This window comes from Lucilia sericata, unplaced genomic scaffold (genome assembly GCF_015586225.1).
Source record: "Lucilia sericata isolate MDLA Ls3-8-SP2 unplaced genomic scaffold, ASM1558622v1 Contig000042F_arrow, whole genome shotgun sequence".
Lineage (NCBI taxonomy): Eukaryota > Metazoa > Arthropoda > Insecta > Diptera > Calliphoridae > Lucilia > Lucilia sericata.
The window spans coordinates 148,390-163,392 of record NW_023994080.1 but is presented as its reverse complement, the minus strand read 5'-3'; the positions used below and the strand labels follow the sequence as shown (position 1 = coordinate 163,392).

General features: G+C 30.0%; 2 protein-coding genes across 46 annotated transcripts in view; both read right to left on the bottom strand.

Annotated features, from left to right (window-relative positions):
- Positions 1 to 1,007: 1,007 nt before the first annotated feature.
- LOC119614254 (tyrosine-protein kinase Shark) lies at positions 1,008 to 7,785 on the bottom strand. The gene is made up of 7 exons (XM_037970397.1): positions 7,533 to 7,785; positions 6,975 to 7,465; positions 6,375 to 6,890; positions 2,754 to 3,508; positions 2,019 to 2,689; positions 1,786 to 1,957; positions 1,008 to 1,604 (listed from the first exon to the last, which is right to left on the bottom strand). Exons 1-7 carry the CDS (start codon positions 7,606 to 7,608, stop codon positions 1,280 to 1,282), a joined length of 3,006 nt encoding a protein of 1,001 aa, XP_037826325.1. The 5' UTR covers positions 7,609 to 7,785; the 3' UTR covers positions 1,008 to 1,279.
- A 2,659-nt stretch (positions 7,786 to 10,444) lies between these two features.
- LOC119614011 (microtubule-actin cross-linking factor 1) overlaps positions 10,445 to 15,003 on the bottom strand; it is a 144,513-nt gene continuing 139,954 nt past the window's right edge. For 15 of the 45 annotated variants that reach the window (XM_037970225.1, XM_037970232.1, XM_037970130.1 and 12 more), the window contains 5 exons: positions 14,799 to 14,977; positions 14,256 to 14,535; positions 14,014 to 14,188; positions 12,393 to 12,497; positions 10,445 to 11,300 (listed from right to left, as the gene is read on the bottom strand). In XM_037970225.1, the coding sequence (XP_037826153.1) occupies positions 11,156 to 11,300; positions 12,393 to 12,497; positions 14,014 to 14,188; positions 14,256 to 14,535; positions 14,799 to 14,977 (884 nt within the window). In that variant the 3' untranslated portion in view covers positions 10,445 to 11,155. Of the gene's footprint in view, positions 11,301 to 12,242; positions 12,498 to 12,789; positions 12,853 to 14,013; positions 14,189 to 14,255; positions 14,536 to 14,798; positions 14,978 to 15,003 lie in introns of all 45 variants that reach the window. The other 30 variants (XM_037970346.1, XM_037970358.1, XM_037970330.1 and 27 more) reach the window with 10 other exon arrangements.

Sequence of the window (15,003 nt, the reverse complement as noted above, 5' to 3'; positions counted from 1 at the left end):
CCAATATTTATTCTTTCGAGAATATGAAATCTTTAATTTGTAATAGACTGTTCTGCAATAGACTTATTTGCGAGCATGATGTCGTCTATATAATCCTTGGCGCCATCTATATTTTAATTTGAATAAACCGCTTTGAGTGTCTATTGTTCTTTTCTGTCTGAGTCCACTTCGACTTAAAGATATGCATCTGACAAATCCGTTTGTATGTGCATTCTGCCTTGATATTGAGATTTGAATCCAGTTGATTCCCATGATGTTTGGGTTTGATTAAGGTTTCCCACGTTTCAACAGAAATTATCTAAATATCCGATGCTTTGTCTATCTGAATTCGAATAGTGTTATTTATGATTCTCAAAGTTGTATACATACATACTTTGGTTTAGCTAAGAATGGTAGCCACTCAATCAGTCATGAGTGGCTCACATGGGTCCACCCAATTGCGGTATCATTTCAGTCTGTAATATTGAATAGATCACATTGCATGTGAACTTGCGGCGACGATGGTGCGCTGACACGGTTTTTGCTGATTGAGGTTATAGGCCATGTGTGAAATGCTGTTGTAGCCCTTTCCTGACTGGCGAGAAGAAAATGCTATTTCATGGTTGGTAGTAGTAGAGATTAAAAAATTTTTGCTACAGGTAATAAAAGGTGATGGGACGATATGGTTTTCCTTGAGTAGCGTGATATCTGGTAGATATGATTCTACACGTTCAACAGAACAGGTTTCAGTAGGGATGGCATTACTAGTTCCAAAGTTGTTGTTCATCAATCATAATTAGATTTGTTTTCATTCATTCTAGTTTATTTAGAATAAATTTTAAAAATTCCATGCGTAAATGCTGTATTATGTAAGAATATGCATTGTTTTTATGAAAATGATTCAGCCTAAAATCATTATTTTATTGTTGTGGCAACTTTCTAATGAAATTAAAAACAAAATAGTTGTTCGCTAATACATTTTTAAATATTGAAATTTAAAATTATACCCTAGATAGGTATAACAAAAATAGATTTTAACAATTTTTATTAAAAAAAATATAATCAAGAATGGAATTGTTTAACATAATACTTATTGATAAAACATTAAATGAGTTAATTTTTTAGGAAAAAACTTCCTATTTGACACAATGAGATAGACATAATACATATACCAATTTTTTACAGAATTGTAATCACTTATTATACTTATTCACACGTTAATGTCAACGTCAACATTAAATCATTAAAAATATGTGAATTAATTTTAAATTGCACGTAGATTCATAATCCGTTTTTGACATTAAGATATATTTTCAGTTTTTATCAACTCCAAAATGTTTTGATAATCTGGATCTCGAGCAAAGAAATCGGTCAAATAACGAAATGTTGGACGATCCTTGGGTTTGTAATTCCAACAGTTTTGCATAATTTTATAAATATGATCTGGACAAAGATGTGGCTGTGGCAAACGTTGGCCATGTTCAATTAGTTGTATTGCATCTCTACCAAGTATATCACCATAAGGCGGTTCTCCCAATGAAAACATTTCCCAAAGTGTGATACCAAAGGACCATACATCACTAGCATGTGAGAAAATGCCATTGTTATAGCTTTCGGGGGCGTACCTGTACAAATATAAAATTATTTTCTTATTTTGTTATTCTTTAGATAAAGTATTGTTCTAAAACCGAGCGAATGTATATTAAAAACTACTTATTAAGTAGTGTATTTAATCTTATACATATGTAATTACATGTACTAATGTACCTAAATATATAAAATACGTAGTAACATCCATATATTTACCATTTAATGGGCCATTTTCCACCTTGACTGGCTTGATAACACTCATTGTCATTGCCTAATGCGCGTGATAAACCAAAATCACTTATTTTAGCCTGATTTCGAGATGCAAGTAAAATATTTCGAGCTGCCAAATCGCGATGTACATAATGATGATGCTCTAAATATTGCATGCCTAAAATATTAAAATTTAGTAATGTTCCAAGGATAAAACATGTATTTATATTTGCACATACCACAAGCAATTTGAGATGCCCACAATTTCAATTCATAATTTGGATTAATTTGGTCTCTGTGATCTAGTATGAAATGCAACATGGAACCAAGTGGGACTAATTCCTGAACCATCATTAATGTATCACCTTTTGATATTCCGATTAACTGGACAATACAGTGATGTTTAAGACGTATCATTACTGAAGCCTCGCGTAAAAATTCTTGTTTATTACTGCGACAATGTTCATCACGTAGAGTCTTAATGGCAACTTCACGACGTTTAACTTCAGCTCCAGATTCAGTATTTCTTTGTAGTAAAAATCCCCTATAAACAGAACCAAATTCACCCTCCCCGACAATAGATTCTAGTATCAAACAATCTCTCGATATAAGATAATTTGGTTTTGCAACTTCAACGCCTGATACAGCGCAAGCTGCTTCTGAAACTTGGGTTGTTATCGATATGTTACTGGTTTGTCGGTTTAAATAGCGAGCAATAGCACTTTCATTTGATGTTGTAGATATTAGAGAGTCGAGACGTTCTGGATGTTTGGAAAATTCTCGCAATTCTGCTGCAGAAGCCTCCAACATATCATTCGAATGAAATTCTACACCAGGATCTGAACGTTCCATGAATACTCTAATATCAACTGTTGGTATGTATCCATTAGCATTTGGCACAAGGAGTGAACTGTATAAGATACAAAAAATATTTACATTGATTTGTTAAAAATGAAAATCACACTTGGTCTTACTTTTGGCACAACTTATTGCTGCGTTCACGTTCAATTACTAAATCACTTTTAGTGAAATATTCAACTTCTTCATCAGTCTTTTTTTCAATTTCTGACGAGATTTTGGAACTGGCATCTTGAATTTCTTTTAGTATTGCATTTCTGTCAATAGCTGAATTGTTTTTGGGAACATTGTAAAATTCATCAGAGTTTACGATGCCACTATTCTTTCCACTTGTGTTTAGACCGGAAAATTCTGTTGAAAATGATAGACCCTTTAACAAGGTCTCAGCTTGTTTCAATTGTTCTTCGTCATTTAGACTTACGCCATTTTTATCTTCTACCGAATGCGACTTTTGCTTTTGTTTATTTTTTCTCAATGTACTCATACTTTCCAATAATCCTGACTTTTTGGGACTTCGTAATCGAAGAGTATTAAATACAGAATTCGTATTTTCTTTAGGTTTTTTCTTTATGTTGTTGTGATGATGAATTGTTGCAAGCGTGTGTGTATGTTTTTGTGGCAAATTGTGAAGAGTATTCTGTGAACCTTCATCAGTGGATTTTTTTTTACTTTGTGGCACAAGTATGGCATCAGATGATTTCTTATGACTGGATCTCGGCATAGTAGAAAATAAAGGCAAAGGTGGTTTTGGTTTCGGTACAACAGGATATTTAAGATTAACTGGTAAACCATCTGCAAAACGCATAAAATGCTCCACTAAATGTTCCAACGACGGTAAAAACGGACCATCATCAATGAACAAATATTTGGACTATAATAAGGAAAAAATAATACATAAATAGTTAGCAATATACATATGAATGGCCGGTCCACATTGGATTATTTTATCGATTTCCGTATCGAAAATGGTTATTACAAATTTTGGATTTTTGATAAAAAAAGTTAAATTTCCGAAAAGCTGAGATAACGTACTACACTTATACAGACTAAGTTTTTAACACATCGCTTTTAAGTACAAGAAAATAAAGTTTGAAATTAGGCATTCTTAAGGCCCAAATAGACTACACAAGCGGCTTATCAAACATATTTTTTTCACTCGCACACACACTACACAAACATTGCTCGTGCAAACACCGATTTTTTCACGTTTTTGTGGACTTGCAAAGATACAGATGACAGTTTTTCTTAGAAATGTAAATTTTGTGAAAAATTTGTTATTAACAAATATAAACAATACAAACGGTTTGAAAAAAATTCAATATGTTTGTGTAAAAATTATTTTTTTTAAATTTTTATAGAAACAAACAGCAAGCATTTGTACAAACACGAAACACTCTCATACACTACACAACAGGCTTGCACAAACGTAAAATATTGGTATTTTTGTCAAGCCGCTTGAGTAGTCTATTTGGGCCTTTACATTAGAAATTTAAAAGTATTTTGAAGCTCAAAGTTAAATGTATTTTTTATACTTTTAAATTAAAGTTCAAGTATGTGCTATACATTTTTCAATAGGGGATACATAATAAATAATACTAGACCCAAAAGACACATTTGTGTCAAATTACATCATATTATCTTGAAAATTGCGACCTATATTTTGGTTATGACTTCTTTAAGGACACATGGATGAAAGGACATCGTTAAATCGATTAGGGAGGTTAAAACATTAGCTAAAATACATAATTTCCTCTTCAATATATAGCAGTGTATGGTAAGAATAGTACAAGTCCAAATTGATTGTAAAAGTAGCATAAAAGAACTTGACTTTAACAGCCTGTGATACCCTCTGCACGAATATGATGAAACTCATTAATATGACGGAAAAAAGTCTTGTAAATACATGTCCAGATCTTAAAGAATGTATGTAGAGAAGCAAGGAAGTTATTTTATCCACTGTGCGCTCCACGAAAAAATTTACTCACTTTATAGAAAATATTACTCATTAACCATAAGTCCGATCTAAGCGAAAATTTTAGCAAATTTTTCAAGTGTAATTTCATGCACATTTCAATTAGAGCTGTAACATTTTAATTGTACTACCTGTTTTCCCAACTTTCTAGCTTTTTCACTATAATTACTGAAACTTTTGAGTACTGAAACCTGGCGACTTTTGTTACAACAAAAACAAAATTAGTTTGAACAATTGCTCCAGGCCATTAACAGCACTTTAATGCAACACATTTTGTTACTTAATATATATATACATACCTGAAACGCAAACGGTACTAACTAACCAAAAATCCAAAATCTTAATGTTGACTCTAATTTATTGCATCAAAACAAATGTCCACAAAAATTGGACTTCTCCAACCAAAATTAGCTATTTTATTGACAAAAAACAAAAGGCTCTGTCTAAAAAACATTTATGTATGTAAATATTAAAGGTAAAAAGCCCAAATTATCCTTTTTGTATACGCCACTGTCAACTATCATAACAGATGATAGGTTTCACTATAAAACAATATCTATCATAACAGATAATAGGTTTCACTATAAAACAATAGGGCCGTTTGCGTTTTAGGTGACGATATATAATTACTGAGTTTGTGCCCTTTAAAGATAACTCAAACCTGTTCTCAGCTATAGTCAAAAAAGTAGAATTTTTTCAATGGAGTTTCCAATTTCAGTTTTTTTTTAAACTTTGTAAAACAACTTTAAAAATTTTCTAGAAATCTCATGGAGATTTATAGACCATAGCTAAGGGAAACACGATTCACAGGACATCTTAATATATAGTATTTACCTATACTACGGATCTCTAAGCAAATGCATAAACGTAAGGGGATCTGATAGTTTTAATTAATATTTTTGAAAACAAAATGAAGGCTGTTTTAGTTATCAAGCATCAACATTTTTTCTCTAAACATACTGCTACTCACTTACTACACTTCTCATCATTCTAAAGTATTTCATATAGTTTTATCTGTTTTCAAGAGTGTCTATTGATTCTGTCGTGAGTCACATATATTTGATAAGTAAACAAAATTATTTATATTTAGAGAATAAACGTTTTAATGTAAATCTGGTTTTACTTATCAATTCCCTTAATAGCTTAAATAATTTTTAAAAAATAGTAAAATGTCATACAACATTCAAACATAATAAGCGATATGTAATTTTATATTCTACTTATAAAGCGGGTCACAATATTCACAATTTCAATCAAAAATCAATGTAATATGAAGTACGTACTTAGTTCTGAATTGTTTCTAATGTGTACATGTTCTATAAAGTTTCGTAAAAACCATATCATGGTAAAAACTAGTTCATAGGGCGACAATTTCGAACAAAAATTGATTAATGAATTGGTAGGTTTTATTACCAATTAAATAGAACGAATGTTGACAACGAATGTCTACAATGCTTTTACAGAAATGGTTATAAATGCGGCAAATTAAGTTGTGTCTCAGTGTTTTCTGTGTCAAAAGTTGAAATTTTATTTACGGTGTAATCTTTTAAATGCTTTCTGAAATTTCGGTTAGACAAACATGGCACTAAGATATAGAACAATTAAATGCGTCGAATTTAGATATACAAAAAAACTTTGTTTCTCGCTTAGCGCGCACGGAATTAATATTGACTTTTAGCACCTTTTTTGACATCTCAAGAATAAGCTCTGCCATTTTTTATTTAGTTATATAAAATATCGCAGAATAATGTTTAATTTTACTTACCGATTGTGATATAATAAAATTTTTAGCAACATTGTCAAAAAGCAAAGTGAGAACGTAGCCTGAACCTACATTTTTTCTTTCCGAAAAACGCACCAAAAAACAACCAGACGTATCGACATTTTCGTTCAACGTAGATGCGTTTGAGGAATCAAGTTTGTCTCTTTGCATATTTGCAGCAAAACTCTTTAAAACATTTACCGCCTCATCTCTCGTCAATGTTCCATGGTACCATTGAGATTTGAAGGCATTCGCTGGCCCCAATTTGTACGCCTCTAAAAACGAAACTACTTCTATATGATTGGCTTCCTTAGCCAAATCAATTGGAAATTCACCCATAGATGTGCGTGGCAACAGAGGAGCTTTAACAGCCAATAACTCCTTAACGGCATCCAAATTGCCATGTTTGGCCGCTTCGTGCAATGGAACATAGCCATTTTTTATATTTCGTCCCTGAACATTAGCATTGGCCGCAATTAGAGTTTGTATAAACAGAGCTGGCTGATGACGACAGGCATACTAAAGGACAGAAATTTTATAATTAAAAAAGTATGGAAAATATGTACATATTAATATTTATTTATGCATTTTCTATGTACTTACATGTAGTGGCATATAGTTATCAGTATCCATACAATTTACACTTACACCAGCATTAAGCAATAAATTTAACATTGTTTGATCGCCATGCAAGGCAGCCAGGTGCATTGCCGTCTGTCCATGTTGATTCTTGGCATCTACGTTTCTGTAACCACATTTAAGAAGTTCCGATACAACTACATGATTATTGTTCATTACGGCTCGATGCAGAAGGTTGGTACTGCCATGGCTTCGCGTGTCATTGGGAGGAGGATCTTTTCGTATGTGTTTAGTAAGTTTCGTTACTAAACCATTTGCAGCTTGCTGATAAAAGTCGACCAAAGTGTCCAAACCGTGAAGAATTTTGACTTTATCTTCAATCGAGAAGAAGGCATCTTCACCATGACGTCGTATTTGATAATGACAAACCTCGCCCTGGTACAATAACGTCAATACAAAATCGCCAGCAGCTGTATTACTTTCCCGTACTAAAAACGTACCATCTTCACCACCCTCTACACAATAATTTATTATTAAATATTAACATTATTGAAATTAATGCAGGGAATAGGTAATAATTACCATTTCTTATAAGTTCTTCGGCGTATTCTCGTGAAACCTTTCCATGAAACCAAGAAAGATGTTCATCTCGATTCATAATCAATTGTAACCTTTTTTAATTATTCAAAAACTCGACATATAATAATGTATTCAGAAGTTAAATAGTGATTGTTAAAATTAATGTACACATAAAAAGTAAAATAAATTAAAACAAATACAAAAAATACAATATGATCACTGATCACAGTTCTGTGCTGGAAAAATTAAATACGGCGTCATTTTTTTAATTGATTCATATTAAAGCTGCCAGATGTAAAATAAAAATGTGGCCAGATGTGGCAATTTAATCTAGGAAAATAATGAATACTTTTACGCTTTACCTTTTAAAACATTGATTTATTTTCCCTTGAAATAAAGCGTCCTATTTTATTGCAAATAACTTTGCTCAGTGATTATTTATTACAAACTGACTCATTTAGGTTCTTTTCTAGATATTTCCTGAACATTCTAGCGACACCTTCCGGATACTTCAAGCATCGTTTAAAGCTGTATGGCCACACGTCAAAATTTTTATCAAAATTTGTTTATGGGTTAGTAAAGGCCTCTTCAGACGATCGATATTACAAATTCAGATCATTTATCACAAAATACTTCAAAGAGGAACATACTTAAATCGCAGGGTATACAGAGGCACAGGGTATACAGAGGCGTCACGAGCAAAAAACTATTTCCCTCTCTTTCGCACAAAACGAATTCAATAATTTTTTTTAGCTGTATTTTATACACCTCTTCTCACCAAACAATTTCAACTGATTTTAGACTTTTTTAAATGTCAAAAGTGACACCTCTGTATACTTTGTGACAGAGGCGTCACGAGCAAAAAACTATTTCTATCTCTTTCGACACAAGTTCGACACTATTTTTTTAGCTGTAGCACAATTTTCACAAAAGCTAGACAACATCTGATTTTAGATTTTTTTAATCGTCAAAGGTGACACCTCTGTATACTTTGTGCTTAAATGTGAATTTGTATCTTCATTAGATAGCGTAAACGGTATTTGTGGTATTCCAGCAAAAAATAATTGATGTCATACTTTACAAACAACATCTTAATCACATCTTAAAATGCGATTACATATTTTTCACTTTTATAAACCAAATATTCCCTTACAAATGAAAACCCATTTAAAAGTAAGGAAAGAGATGTGGAAAAGTCATTACAAATAACATATTTGAAGTACATCAAGATTTGGTGAAAGAGTAGTGAAATTTACATAAGCGTGTCATTAAGAGAATGTCTTAAAAATAAGATTAGATGTAGTTCAAAGTTGCCAAAAATGAACAACATCCCTCCAATGACACGCTAATGTAAAATTCATAGGTTTTACACCCGAATTTGAAGCACTTCGGGTTACTAGTTGTGATGACACTTTTTTTGCTGGGACATACAATAAAAAACTGAATAAAATATTTCGAATTTTTAGGATTTCGCAGAAAATTAACCTTAATTCCTTACTATATAAAAGTGAAATATATGTTTGTAACACCTAAAAATATTGGTCCTACACCACACTTAGTATACCAATCGGCATATGTCCGTCTGTCTGTGTGTATATATAAAGCTTATACTCACGCGCAATTTTCATAAAAATTTCATGTGCTTATGATGGCGCACACGATATTTTTTTTTTAACAAATTGTCGCATTATTGTTGTCTTCTGCAGGCCTTTAAACCTTACCCCCCGAATAGGATTTTTGAGCTCATAATTATGTTAAATGTTCTAATATGTCAGCAAAACTTAGTTTTAGAAAAGTTTATATAACACTGTTAATTTTACAAACTCCCCCTCAGAAAATGACTTGAAGGTTATAAACACTAACACGATGAAATTCTGCCCATATTTATCCTTACCATATATATAAGCCCTCTTGTAGAAAATATCCGGGATTAAGGTAAAAACAAATTAAATACTTTATTATTTAAAAAACAATCCAAATTTTTAATATACTCACTGGTGTAGGGTATTATATGGTCGTCATGCACGACTATACACATTTATACTTGTTTTATAATTGTATAAAATGTCCCTAATATGTATATGAACTAAATATTCAATTGTGAGAGAAAGTTGTAGGTGATAGAGAAGAACAGATATCGGGTTCGATTTCAGCAGCTAAAGATACATCAGTCGAATTGGTGTTGTATAATTTATTTTAGTAACTACTATTTCATTCGATTGCATTTTTGCTTTCAAAAAATTGCAATTTTTCCCATTAAATATGTATAAACAATTAACTTTGTGTGATAGAAATTTTCTGTTAATTTGAAAACAAAAGGTACAGATTTATATTAATTACCGTTATTTCAAAGATTCTTAATTGGAAAATAACAAATACAGGCATGTTTTTATGTATGTTATTTTTTTATTTCAATTTTGTTTTTTTTTTTTGTATATAAAAAATTAAAAAAAATCAATTATTCATTTTAATCGATAACATAATAATTTAGTATTAGTATTATACAATATTTGCATATTTATTTTAAATATATGATTATGTAAAAAAAAAACAAAAAAGTAGTAGTTCTTAAATAATATTAATAATATTAAACTTACAATAATGACTTTTAGTATTTTTGTTGCTATTTGCATAAAATTATATTAATGATAGAAATTATTATCAAATTATAAGTAGATTATATAATGATTGTTTAACTAAGGGAAAATAATAAAGCAAGAAACAAATAGAAAACATTTTTTCATAGTCTATTCATAAATATTTTAAGAGCTTATTACTTTTATATATGTAAGTAATATATATTTTTTGCATATTTCCATTTTATTCCGATATAGAAAGGTTTAAACTGGCGATTTTAAACCAGTCCACAGCGGAATGAAAAATTGGAAAATATGACTTTAATTCGAATGTGTACGTGTTTAATTATTATATTTTTTTTTTTGGTTTTCTAATTTAAATTTGTTTATATATTTTTTTATTTTGCAATTCTTTTGACTTAAAGCACTTGGAGTGTTCTAAACAAGTATTTATATACATAAAATAAAATTAGGTTCATATTTTTTTCAGAAAAAATAACAGAAATTAAAATAAATTAACTGAATAATATTTTAAAAGGAAACGTATTAAACAAAAAAAAAGTAGTACAGAGTTTTATAGTTAAAATTAGTATAAATAATAATTAAGTTTTTATAAATAGTAAAAAAAAACTAAACAATAATAATAATTAGTTTTGTTGTTGTAGAAATCATTGAGGTTTTATGTCTTTTTGTGTGTATGTTTTATAATTTTATCAATGAAAACAATATTTCCTGAAACCATTATTGTTGTTTGAAAACATCTGGCGAAAATGGCTTCAAACAAATACAGTTTTTTCCATACATTTTAATCAATGTAATATATCGGATGTGTTAGAGATACAAAAACAGTTTGTTAACTTATTTTTTTTGTCTTTGTGGTCGTTAGTTTTAGCATCTGAAACTAGTGGTTAGTAGAGTTTGAATATCTTGTTTTTTTGTTTGTTTTATAAATATGGACGAGAATCCATATAAATAAGTGTGTGTGCGTTAAACTTAAGTTTTTCAAGTTTCTCTTTTTAACTTTTTTTCGTCATAATGCACTTTATAGTTTTATAGTCTAAAAGGTTCTCGTTTCTCCACAGGTGTTGTACCACGGGATGTCCGACTGCGCATTGTTGAGCTGAATGTTGGTTCCGCAGAACTTTTTCTAGGAGTTTGCATACCTGATGGTGTTGAAGTGCCACTTACAGTGCGCCTTAGAAAGGAAAAAAATACAGCGTTAAAATTATGTTTTAAATTATATTAAAAATATAAATAACATACAAAACACAAAATTAAATAAAAAAGCATATAAGATACGAAATAACTTTAGCAACGTACTTATTAATTATAGACATATACAAGGCACATAGATATATACATATTTTATTAGGGAGTACAAGTTTTTTCTCTCTCTAATAATATTGCATATCATAGACAAAACAAAAGTAGCAAATAATGTAACAAGAACTATAATTTATTGGTTTCCCCTTATCCATAACAAAAATTTCGAAAAATAAATATCTTCTTATGAATAAGAGCTTTACCCCGGTATTCATAAACGCTTAATAAAGTTATTGATGGTTTATTGTTGGAATTTTTTTAAAACAAATCTGCTTAATAAACCGAAAATAAACGAATAATAACTTTATGAATATGTTTATTTATTTGGTTACAGAATCCCATCCAAAGAACGAAGAAAACGGTTATCTTATGGATTTCTTATTCGCAGGTCATAAATCCTTTAAAATTTCTATTAAAATTTATGCCAATTACACTCCTGATTTGGTAAATTTGAATTTAATAGAAGAATGTAAATAGAGATTAACTCATATTGTTTTGCATGCTTAACTATGAATTTTGAAATTATAAATGTTAAATTTAAATTGTTTAGCATAATTTTATCAAGAGCATTGCTTTAAAATGTAATAGGCTTTAGCGTAGCAATTTAAAGGAATAAACAAATATATGTACAGATTTGTCAGTATGTCAAATTTCAATCAAAGTTTTCGATCGAACAAAGACATGCTTATGGGAAAACAAGCAAAATCAAAATAAATATATAAAATTCAAAACTGAACAGCGGAAACAAGCGAAAACAAATTGAAACATAAATGCAAAAAAAAAAAAAAAAAAAATTCATAATTACTTCTCGTACTTTTACAATAATTATTTTTGTATATTTTGTTGATTTTCTAAAACAATTGGTTGCAAATATGTTGTATGTATGTTGTGTAGTATATAATAATAATATTTATGTATATGTACGAGTATATGATTGTGTATAAACGTGATTAACGATGTTTACCCCAAATTGTTAGGATTAATCACACTACTTGAAGTGGAGTTGGTTGGTGAGGAATTAGCACTCAATGAATTTGATACTTTAACTGGTATCCTGGACATACGATTGCTTAATAGATTACAATTTGTTTAGCATAATTAAAGGAAAAAAGTGAAAAAATATTACAAAAATTATTAATATTATTTATAGGCCATATGTAAATACTTAAGATAAGATACAGAAAAACATAGATATAGAAGTTGTATATGTAAGAGTCAAAGATTTAAGATACTTAAAATTAAACAGATATACTAAAGTAACTGATATACACTAAATTATTACAGTTAACAGGAAATAGGAATAAAACGTGTATGATATGACATTTGTTTAGTATGTATGTATGTAATTTTGTTTGTTTTACCTAGTTTTGAAGCCATAGCCTGTTAGTGCTGGTATACTGGATGATCTACTCATGCCTCCGTTGCTATTTGGGTATTTGTTTGTATTTTAATTATTTTAGTTTTTGTTTAGTTTGTGTATTAAGTGTTTTTTTTTTAGTTTCGGTGTAAGGGAAATTCAGTATTAAATGTTGATGTTGTTTTAGTTGGTGTTTATTAAGTGATCAGATTTATTTTCGTTTCGATTGTAAAACAAAAGTACATGCCAATTTATGATGATGGTTGTTAAAATTCGAAAATAAAAAAAATTAAAAAAATAAGTATTAAAAATTAATAAATATTGTAGACATTAAAAAAATAACTACTAAAAGGATGTATGTAAATTGATGTTTCCTGTTAAGTAAGAAATCTAATAAGATTAAAAGTTATGCCAGTATTTAAGTAGTTTCATTTCAATTATTTATTCATTCAGTTACAGAATCCCAGCCAAAGGCCATAATCGGTTCTATTAATAATACCTCAACAGACATTTATTGTTCAGTTTTCATTGCATTGGCCGAATTCAATTTTATTAATAATTTACTTTAATTTGTTTTGCTTACAAAATGTTGAGTTTGTTTGTGTAAACAACAAAATCCTTTGGCATAACTATTCTTGAGTTTAGGGCAAGTATTTGTTAGTTGATTATTAATCAGATGAATTATATTATTTAGGGAAAAGTAATAAATAATATATTAAAGTATTGCTAAAATTAATATCATTGAAAAATTAAAATGAATTCTAACTTATCATATCAAGATAATTTTTATTTTGTTTATTTAAAAGAAATAGAAAATAATTGTAAATCAAAGAATATATAATTTTCAACATGCAATAAATTGAATCGGAATAATTATTATTTGTACATCAAATTATGAGATGAAAGAAAGTAAGGCTAGTCATATAAAGAGCTTGATGTTTAAAACAAGAAAAAATTAACATAAAAATATTTAACTATGATTGTGAAATGCCTACATCTTTAATTAGTTATATTTAAACAAAATACCTAATTTGAATTGATTTATGACACGAGTTGAATTCAAGGCATAAATAATTTTCTAAAAAAGGTGAAATTCGATATTTTTCTACCAATATCTTTTTAAGTTATACATAGGATAGATTTTCATACTTATGTAAGTTTCATCTCATCTCACTTCCTTATTGTTCATTATAAAAAGTTAACTGAATCAAAAAATGCTTTTACTTACCTAGTGGGGGCAGGGCTGGCAGATCCAGATGCGGTTTTTCGTGTAATTGTGCCATTTGTTCGAGAGGTTGTGGGGGTAACGGATAATCTTGATGGACGTGGTGTTGTACCAGTGCCAGATATTGAACTTGTGGCCGAAGGTTTACGTTGTGGAATGCGTGATGGCGTATGTTCATCTATTTATAAATATTAATAATATTAGAAATTATAAAATTTCACTGGAGAACAAAACAAAACGCTTACCTGTACTGTCTAGAGATAATGTAGATCCATGACGTGATGGTGGTTTAGAACCTTGTCTACTAACAGGGCGAGAATTGGGCTTAGAACCAGCTCTGGAGCCACCAGGTGTCAAACCTGTTCTTGTACTGGTATATGTAACTTTTCTAGGGGTATAACGTCCCGAGGCATGACCATGGCTTCCCTCATTATCACTCAATGAATCTGGGGTTGAAGCTGATACTGACGAACGAGTATTTGTTGTCTTTGTCATTGGTATAGATCGAACAGAACGTTCGCGCACCTTTATTATAATTAAAAAAATAAATATTAATGATATATTGTTGCTGAAGACATTAAAAAATTTCATGAAAAATATAATGAATTATTTTGCACCCCATGATGGAAAAATATAAATTAAAAAAAAAGAATACTTTATGTACTTATAACGACGATATTCTCTTATCGTTGCGTTTTATTTTGATATTCTTTTCATGACTCTTGTTCGGTTCTTGCAGACAGTTGGCCATTTTTTAAGTGGTACAATTTTTTGTATATAAAACTTACCCATTGCGTAGTAGGATGGCAATGTATTACATGTGGACTCAATGGTACAGAACGACTACTATTGCAACGTACAAATACGGTGCCACCAGCACCCATATGTATAGGAAAGGCGCATGGTACTTGCTCTTGTGCACGTATACGCTCAAATATTGGCATTAATTCAGCCAAATGTTCATCAGCTACGATAATTTTATAAGAAAAAATT